The sequence below is a fragment of the Chrysochloris asiatica genome, unplaced genomic scaffold, assembly GCF_000296735.1.
Source record: "Chrysochloris asiatica unplaced genomic scaffold, ChrAsi1.0 scaffold00060, whole genome shotgun sequence".
NCBI lineage: Eukaryota > Metazoa > Chordata > Mammalia > Afrosoricida > Chrysochloridae > Chrysochloris > Chrysochloris asiatica.
The window spans coordinates 7,909,731-7,919,525 of record NW_006408578.1 but is presented as its reverse complement, the minus strand read 5'-3'; the positions used below and the strand labels follow the sequence as shown (position 1 = coordinate 7,919,525).

Here is a 9,795-nt window from a genome sequence, read left to right as displayed (position 1 = left end):
ATTTAGGCCAATGTTTAACTTTCATAGTTTCCAGTTTGATTCCTTGCTCATTGGATGAATTGCACCCTCCAGACCTACTTCCATGTACTGCAGTGGGTCTTACAATGCTGTGTAAAACTTCTCTAGACATTTAAATATTAACAACTAGACTTCACCGAACCAGCATTTTCACTACTAACAATATATCTTTACATATAAGATGAATCTCCCAATCCAATAAGAGATAGTCTCCTTTTCACTTTCTATTGTTTGCCTGTGTCCAATATTATGTTAGACCTTGGATTGTCTTTCAGAAGTCCTCATTGTCATAGTTAAATAACTGACCAACTCCGTTTGAGTAACTGATCGCAGGCTCCAGCCCTGATGGATACATAGCCCAAGTTTCTGCTGGGTCTGCCCTGGAGGGAGTTGATTCCTGAGAAAGAGCCAGTGTGGATCTGAGGGTATGGCAATCTTCTGGAATTTTCAAAGCAAGTGACCCTGTTGGGGAGGCTTCCTTGGTCACTGTACCTGGAAAGTCCAAGCCTTCTGCATAGATGGATATGGGGGTGTTTTCAGAAGCATAATTACAGCTTGAAAGGCTCTTGCCCTCATGCACAGTATCGCTGTATTTCAGAGCAGGGGGCTGATAGGCCTGGTAGGACACTTTGGTGGTGGTGGTAATCACAGTTTGTAGGGTTGGAGCACCAGGGGAGGGAGTCTTGTGGTACCTGCAGGAATGCTCTGGGTTATAATAAGGACAAGGGGTCATAGCCTGGAACTGTCCATGGTCAGTCCTCTCTCCAAGGCCAGGTTTTCCAAGGGCTGGCTTCCATCCATGTTGCTGACTGGTGAAATCGAAGCTTCTCCCGTAACTACTGTAGGAATTGACATTACACTGTAGCGTGTTGAGATGAACCCAGTCTGTGTCATTAGAGCTACTGGTGGAGTCTTTATAAAGGGTGGGGTATGGGCTAGAATGTGTGTACCCAGGGCCTGCCAAGTCATAGCTACAAGGTGACCTAGGCAAATAGATTCTTGGGTTTGGGTATTTTTGAAAGGGTGGCATTATGTCTCCTTGGAAGGTGGCTAGGTCATAGGAAGTTTTGAAAGCATCCAAGTTGGGGTAGGAGAGGCATGGGTGTCCTGAAACAGGGAAGCCAACGTCAGTCATTATATCAAACTGCTCTGCATTTTCCAGAGGCGGTAGGTTACTGAAATGTCCATCGTTGTCTTGGCCCTCTTCTGACTAGAAAATGATACAAATGCAGACATATGACATGTAAATTGTGTGAACATCTTCACCTGTAACAAAAGCAGACCAACTGAGTGACTTCTGATTGGTGGGTTCTGTGTTACAAACACTGGGCTGCCAAGTGGCTCATAGGCCACATAGCTTGAGCTCACTCAGCTATGAATACCACACTCCTGAATGAGGAAGGTTTAGGGCAGCCACACAGGATGGGTTATCCTAGGTTCATGAGAATTTAAAGGAGCTGTACAAACCCCAGCTCTGTCCCTCACTAATTGAATCAATAAGCTTGAGATTCCTCATTTTAAAAAAGGGTCCAATGATAGTTATCTCCTTTTAGGGGTTTTATTGTCATTAAATGTATGAAACCCTTCGATCAGTGTCTGGCACACAGAATAGATCCAACAAGGTCACTTCTGTTATCATAATATTAATACCTTACCTTCTTGGTATGCTTTGGTTGGAAAGATAAATGAGATCAAGTTGTCCAGAGACCTTTTACCTGTTCTAACGTAAATAATACAAGAGTCTCTCAAGGATGGGATCCTAGCTTGTAGGTGGCATATTTATTTTTTGTGTTGGCACTGGATAACTGCCCTGTTATAAGGATTCCCAACAAGATGGACTGGCACAGTGGCAGCAGCAATGGGCTCAAGCGTAACGACAATCATGAAGATGGCATAGGACTGGGCAGTGTTTTGTTCTGTTTGCACAAGGTGGCTATGAGTCGGAACTGACCTAACAGCACCAAACAACACCACCAACAGCAGGACATCAGCAGATAGCAGGCATCTTGATTGTATCACTGCAAGTCAAAGTTGTTAGTTTGTACTGTTTTTTGTTTCTCTTGAAGAAGAAGGGATTAACAATCCTCTCTTGAATATTGGTTCAATGACTTTTTGTTAGGGAGAAATCATTTTCACATAAAAAGCAAACCTTTGTAGCTAATGGCTACCATTCACACGGCACACGATTAGCGGCATGTTTTGCACTGAGAATAAACACAAACTACAGCATGATGTCAGTTCTGCAGGTACCTCAGGCTCTCTCATTCTCTTCTTCTGGGCTTGGTAAGAAGAGGCCATTTGTCTCTTGAAGGCACTTCTTCTAGCTTCTGTCTCTGATTTACTCTCTGGTCTTGGGTGGTCATGAACTCCCTTGGCCTGCATTAATGAAGAAATAAAGCATATTTACCTGTTCCTTTGAAGAAATGTTGGCCCAAAATTGATGAGACCTTTCCCAGATCCCAAGTTTATTTTGTTTTTTCCAAGTGATAGAAGAAAGAAAAAAATATCGTGAAATATTAATACAGTCATTAGTAATAAAACAAACAAACTCACTGCCAATGAGTTGATTCTGACTCTTAGTGATCCTACAGAACAGAGGAGAACGGCTCCTTAGGGTTTCTGAGACTGTAAATCTTTATGGGACCACACTGCCTCATCACTCTCCCTAGGAGCAGCTGGCGGGTTTGAACTCCTGACCTTGCAGTTAGCGGCCCAACACTTAACCAAATATACCATGAGGACTCCTTAACGTTAGTAATGTTGTTGTTAATTGCCGTCATCATGGAGTCAGTTCTGACTCATAGCAGGGTTGGTGTGTTTGAAGGCTTATCTTACAGTGCCACTGGCATCTAAAAATCAGATGATCCATAATCCTTTCAACCTACTAAATGAACTCTAACTACAACAGGGTTCACAATCACTCGTCCTTAGGTGGTTAGAGCTCAAATGACAGGGCACACACAGGGTGAGCTAATTCTATTGAGTCAGGTAGGGCCTTTGGAGAGCTGCAGCTAAGGTTTCTGGTCTTATTAAACATGCATTTGGTTTGGTCCAGAGTTCCCAAGGCACATGGGAATAAAAATATGTGTCAGATACTATGGTTCCAACACACCTACCTGAAAAAATATAGCATTGCCATCTAACCGCCAAAAGTTGGTTACAGGATATCCACTGTGCCCTCGGCAGGGAATCAGCTCCAAAGAGGAGCTACAGTTGGGGCATGCTTTCCCTGTAGAAGACAGAGGGAGAAATAGTCATTCCAATCATACTAAAATCATTAGTGATGCCAAACCAAACTGGTTGCTGTTGATTTGATTTCAAGTCATGGAAACCCCATACATATCAGAATCAATTCCAACTCATAGCAACCCCAAACATATCAGAATCGAAGTATGCTCTGTAGAATTTAGAAATTCTACAGAGCAGATCACCAGGCCTTTCTTCTGAGGTACCTTGGGATAAATTCTGTCAATGTTTTGTTTGGTAGCCCAGTGCTTAACCATTTGGACCATACATACTCCTAATGAATAATATTCAGCCATTACATATAATAAATAATTAAATTTAAGTACCTTCATTCTAATAAGTAATTAAATATATATTTATAGTAATTAATAACCACCCCAATCATGCCCCTTCCGATGAAAGAAAGTGGGAAGTAGGGAATTTGTGACTTTCATACCCTTGTGTGGCCCCGAACTCACTCTGCTGTTTCAGTCTGGCCTTGTCACAGATGGCGGGCCGTAGCTGCAGGCGGGAGCCATCTGGCAGGGCACAGGCCTGTGCACATAATACCACACCCAGGCACGACTTCTTGAGGATGTGACCATTGTGGTTGTTGGTGTTACGCATGGCCCAGCCGCTCAGGTGGCGCTGCGCCTTCTTCTCATCGTCACGGTAGATGAAACGCACATAGCCATCGGGCCACTCACAGAAATGATCAAAGTGGGTGGGCTCCTGTGAGGGGCACAGAGAAGGCAGGGTCGTTAAGTGTGTCAAGCTCCTGCTTCACCCATTATGCCTTGTATTTTTCTCCAAATGCATTTTAATGAAAACTAAACCGAAACCCCAAACCAAACCTACAGCCATCATACAGTTTTCGACTCATTGGGACATGACATAGGCTTTGAGCTAGCAGCCTCATCTTTCTCCCGTAGAGGGACTGGTGGATTTGAACTGCCGACCTTGTGGTTAACAGTGCAACTCCTAACCCACAGCACCACCAGGTTGTTGTTGTTGTTAAGTGCTGATCAGTCAGTTCCAACTGATAATAAGCCCGTTTAGGGTTTCTGGGGAGCAGCTGGTGAGCTTGAACTGCCTACCTTGCTGAACAAACCAACTTTGCAGTCCAGCACATTAAAAGCTAGTTCCTTTTAAATTCAGAAACGTAAAGCCCAGACCCCATGGCATCACAAAAAATGGCAGTCATGCAATCTCTGTACACTTTTCTGTGCTTGGCTGCTAAATGCTGTTATAGTTGTTGCTAGAAAGTCAGTTCTGACTTGTGACAACCCCACCATGCAGCACAGTCTGCTCCATACAGCTTTCAAGGCTGTGACCTTTTAGAAGCAAATCACCAGGGTTGTCATCCACATTGCGTCTGGGTGGGTTCAAACTGCCAACCTTTCAGACCAGTGTTTAACCGTTTGTGTCACCATGCATTAATTTCATCTAGTTTTCACAACACACACAAACAATGTTGCTGTTGTTAAGTGTCATTGAGTTGGTTCCAACCCATAGTGATCCTGTATAGAGTTTCCGAGGAGCAGCTGGTGAGTTTGAACTGCTGACCTTGCAGTTCAATCCACTATTGCAGTCTGGCACATTAACCCACAGCCTCATACCAGGGCTCTACAAACAATAGGTACTGTTGTACTCCCCATTTTACAGACTAGAAAACTGAGGCCAGAGGGGTTAATTAACTTGTTCTAGACCACACAGCTAGCAAGAGGTCAATTCTAGGATTTGAGTCAGAACAATCCACCTCCAGAGCCTGAGCTTAGAACAATGCTGAATCACTTCTTGGTGTGTTTAAGTGTTGAAAACATTTTCAAGTTAAGAATCAAAAGTGATCAGAATGTTATAAATAGCTTTCACCTATAAATAGTTTTACTTAGATCCAGAGCTTTTTCTTTAAAAGTTCTTGTCTCTACTCATAACTTGCCAGTCACATCAGCAATGATATCTAGAGCACAATCTAAAGGGTAAGGATAGAGCCTCCACCTCCCTACTTCCAGCTAAACAGCCTTCTGAGTTAAAAAATCGAACTGAGTGATGAAGTTCCTGAAGACACACCTGGAGCAGGCTGCAGAGCTGTTGTATCTCTTCCCAGAGAAGAATGGGATCGCCATCCTCAACAAAGAGCCACCGAGCAGACATAACAAGTGATAGATAACATACTGAGCACTGTGCGGCACTAACACATGGTGAGTTTTGTCCACCGGATGCATTACTTACACAGCAAGAATGGCTTCCTCCTCACAAGTTTAATATAAAATTACCATTTACCAAACACTCTCTAGGGCAGGGGTCAGCAAACGAGTGACCACTGGCCAAATCTGGCCTGTTGTCTGTATGCTAAAAATGGATTTTATACTTTAAAACAGCTTGGGAACAAATTTTTAAAAGAATTCTATCTTGTAGCACATGAAAATTGTCTGAAATTCAAATTTTAGTGGTGGTGGTGGTGGTGGTGGTTATGTGCCAGGGAATTGGTTCTGACTCATAACAACCCTGTATGCAGGGTCACTATGAGTCAGAATTGACTCCATGATACACTACCACCATCACCACCACAGGGTTTCCAGGGCTGTAAATCTTTACCGGAACAGAAAACCTCATCTTTCTCCTACAGAGCTGCTGGAAGTTTTGAACTGCTGACCTTGCAGTTAGCAGTTCAACTTGAAACCCACTATGTAACCAGAGATCCTTTAAATTTTAGTACTCATAAATAAGGTTTTATTGGAAAACAACCAAGTGCATTTATTTACTTATTGTCTTTGGCTCCTTTTACACTACTAGGGCAGAGTTGGGACAGAGAATATGACTTACAAAGCCATACTGATCTAGATGTTCCCTATAATATCTGCAGTTCTCTCAACAACTCTGCAAAGAGAGGGGCATCCTTACTCTTATTTATAAGTAAAGAAATGGAGATTAGATAGATAAACTTCCATAGGGGCAGAACTGGCATTTAGACAGAGATCTCATGGATAGCTAGGGTCCATTGGCTTTTTTCATCTGATAAAAGTCCAGAGAATATTATCAGAGTAGTAGCCATTTGTAAGTCCCTCTTGCTACCCCAGGAAAATTAGAGTCAGCGTTTGCAAAGCACAAATATTCTCAGTTGGCCAATTCAGATTTCAATACATCATTAATAATGCACATTATAACATTAATAAAGTAAATGAGTGGTTTCGTTTCCAAAACCACAAGGATAATGTTAAAATAATCATTAATAAATATTCACTTTTCTCAGAAATATTACAACTGACACGCATTAATATGTTGACCTAATGTAGAATGTGTAATACAGAACTATCTGTGGCACTGGAGGATAAGCACTGGACCGACCGCAATATTGGTTTCAACTGCAAGTCTGGTAGTTCAAATTCACTAGCCGCTCCTTGGAAATCCTATATGGGGTCACTAAGGGTTAGTACCAACATGATGGCAGGTACCAGCGTTGTCTTTAAATGTCTTTATTTTTAAAGGTAACATTTCACTTTGAGGATCTTAGTACCAAATTGACATTTTCTCAGAAGAGAAGAGCATTTTTTAGTATTTTCCTCTAAGGCTGTAGACTAGGCCCACCTGTCTCATACGTTACTGATCCTGGACGTGAAGCTACCTAGACAGTATTTTTAAAACAAAACAGCAGAGGATTCCGGGATTGGATTTCATTTGCTCTGATGTGTTGGCGTAAGCATCACTGCACTCATTCGCGCACACACTGATCAGAAGGTAAAGTTGAGATTGTTATCTAGTCCCACCTCTTGATGACAGGCATGTAGCCTGAGACTAAGCATGTTCAGGGACCTTCTCAAGGTCATGCTGTCAGCTCAACTCTCTCACCCAGAGAGCCAGAGCGGAGCTAGGACAACAAGTGCCATCTCCAGTTCTCCCCCCGGTGTAGCTGTCCCTTGAAGATGTCACCACACCCGCTGCTTAAGACCCAGTCTTCCAAAGAAAAACAACTCATATTTACATAGGTAGTCTTGACCATTCTTGTGACATGAGTCAGTTTTACATTACGAGGGGCCTCAAAAAGTTCATGAGAAAATTCCATTGTCTTTCACTTCCATTTTTTTCACAATCTTTTAGAAGCCCTCTTATATCTGGATGTGGCTCTTTTCTAAATTCAGTATTAGGTTGTTTTTCATGAAGTCTTTTGTGTATAGAAGCCAGTGAGAGTGTAATGTGGTCTTCTTTCAACAAGATGCCATAGTGAGTCTCCAAGTATGGAGACTTTAAAACAAACACAAACCTATACAAATGAGTACATCCTAAAAAAGTGTAATCTTTTTGAGAGACCACACAATTTTGCTAGTGAAGTTGCTATACAACTGAATGCCTACCTGGCACGGAGTTGATGCTGAATGTATGCACATCTTACCCTTTATGCCATATTGCCATCCTCTGTCATTCTGAGCCTCCCTCCACATACACCCAGAACTCAAAAGTTACTCCTTAGTTGGTGACCCAAATGAATATGAATGAACATATTTCCCATCTCATTCCTTGGACATGGTCTTAAATGACTTTCAGCAGCAAAAAAAGGAAAAGAAAAAAGAAATTCACCCTTAACGGATAAAGATTTCCTGAAAGAGAGAAGAAATAAGCTAACAAGTTAGCCTCAAATCTGAACTACAGAGGATCCTGATGGCTGTGATAGTGGTACTGGGCTGCTTTCAGGCATCACCAGTGTCTGTGTAAACATGCCCAGGTCCCACTACTTGTTTAAGACTCAGGCATCTTAGTTTTGTGGAGTGGGAAATAAGGACATTTATATACGGTGAAAGGAGCTCTGGTAGCATAGTGGTTACAAATCGGGCTGCGAATCGCAAGGTCAGCAGTTCAAAACTACCAGCTGTTCTGCAGGAGAAAGATGAGGCTTTCTGCTCCTGTAAAGATTTACAGCCTCGGAAACCCTGTACAGGGTCGCTATGCACAGAGTCAGAACGGACTCATAGACACACAATCACCATATATGGTGAGATTATTTTTTTCTGTAACTTTCTTCTGGATTTCAAAGATTGGACAAGGAAGAGAGGTTACCAGTTTCTACACCAAAAGTAACCCTGGGTTAAAGAAGAGTGAATGGGAGGCACCCTACCCCCAACTGAGGGCCGAGAATGTGGGGCCGGAAGAACACTTCCCAGTCCCTATTGGATGTGTTCTCAGCAAAGTTCACAGAAGAGCTGCGAGGAGGCACCTCCCTAAACTCAGAGCTAACATTTGTACAGTTCAGAGAAGTTTGAGGGCTGCTGTAGGGGGTCTGTGCACAGAGTCGTTGCATGGACAGCGTGGGCACACACACCTGGTTTCACACACCTGCGGCATCTGTGGGTCGTTGATGTCCCAGTTGAACTTCATCCCATAGGAGCATAGGTAGTCCGCCTTCTGCTCTGTGTCCGTTGGCATCTGTTCCACCTCGCTCAACTCTCAGCTTAGGATCCTGAAAAGAGGGAAGAAAAAAAGCCAGACGTGCTCCAGGCGACTTTTTTCCTCTTTAAAAAGATAGTGAATTATTCCTGTGTGTATGTCTGTATGTGGGGAGGAGGGAAAGAGACTGAAAAAGAGAGCGAGCTGTTAGAAATCCAGAGGCGGCCCTATCCACAGTGCTGAAAACTCTCCACCTGGACCTCAGCGACGGTGCGCGGGGAGGCTGCCCGCGTCTTTATAAAGCTACACCTCCCCGCGCCCCGCCTTTCCGCGCAGCCTGCGCCCCGCAGCCACGCCAGCGATGCAGAGTCACTCTCCTCCCAGACAGAATCAGGGACGGAGGAGGAGGTTGAGCTGAGCTCTTGGGGCATAAAGGAAACTGAAGATATTAAAGGGATGTGGGTTGGAATGGTTCCTTGAAGTTGAAACCACTTTATCTAACCGCGCCCAATTCTAAGGTTCCACAGGCTTTTGTGGAGGTTTTTGAGGTGCGGGTTTTCTAGCAAAGTCCCCTGAGAGCAAACTCAATTCCGAGACAGAGTAGGTATCGCATAAAGGATCCTTGGCCACCGTGTCTCAGTCCAGTTAATGGTGTCCACCTCTCCATTTGGGGAGCGTCCTCTTTGGGCCTATTCCTAGCTCTTCCAAGCAGACGCATTTCTATGAAAAATGACGCTTGTGAGAAGCAGCCCCGGTCCAAACATCTAACAGCATCTTTTATATACCTTTACCATTCTGTACAGGGTCTCTATGAGTAGGAGCCGACCCCACAGCACATAACCACCACCATTGTGTTGTTGTTGTTAAGTGCTGTGGAGTCGGTTTCAACTCTTAGTGACCAGTGTATAGCGTTTCTGATGAGCAGCTGGTGGGTTTGAAAAGCTGACCCTACAGTGCCACACCAGGAGTCCACTTTACCATTACATCAGCACAAAAATACAAGGCAAGCTCTTAAATTTTAATACTTTATGGCGCTCCATGAAAATGACAACTGCACCTTCCAATGGTTTCTATGATGAAAGTTTATCTACAATCTGCTCCGTCATCCCTCCCCCATTTCTTCTTTTTCTACATTCAGCAGAACAAACTCAGAGTCTGCCTTAACCTGTGTAG

The 9,795-nt window shown here is 43.5% G+C and overlaps 1 protein-coding gene across 1 annotated transcript; it reads right to left on the bottom strand.

Moving 5' to 3' along the window:
- Nucleotides 1–289: 289 nt before the first annotated feature.
- GCM2 (glial cells missing homolog 2 (Drosophila)) lies at nt 290–8,661 on the bottom strand. Its single transcript, XM_006864124.1, has 5 exons — nt 8,572–8,661; nt 3,723–3,975; nt 3,135–3,247; nt 2,269–2,394; nt 290–1,228 (listed from the first exon to the last, which is right to left on the bottom strand). Exons 1-5 carry the CDS (start codon nt 8,659–8,661, stop codon nt 290–292), a joined length of 1,521 nt encoding a protein of 506 aa, XP_006864186.1.
- Nucleotides 8,662–9,795: the final 1,134 nt, after the last annotated feature.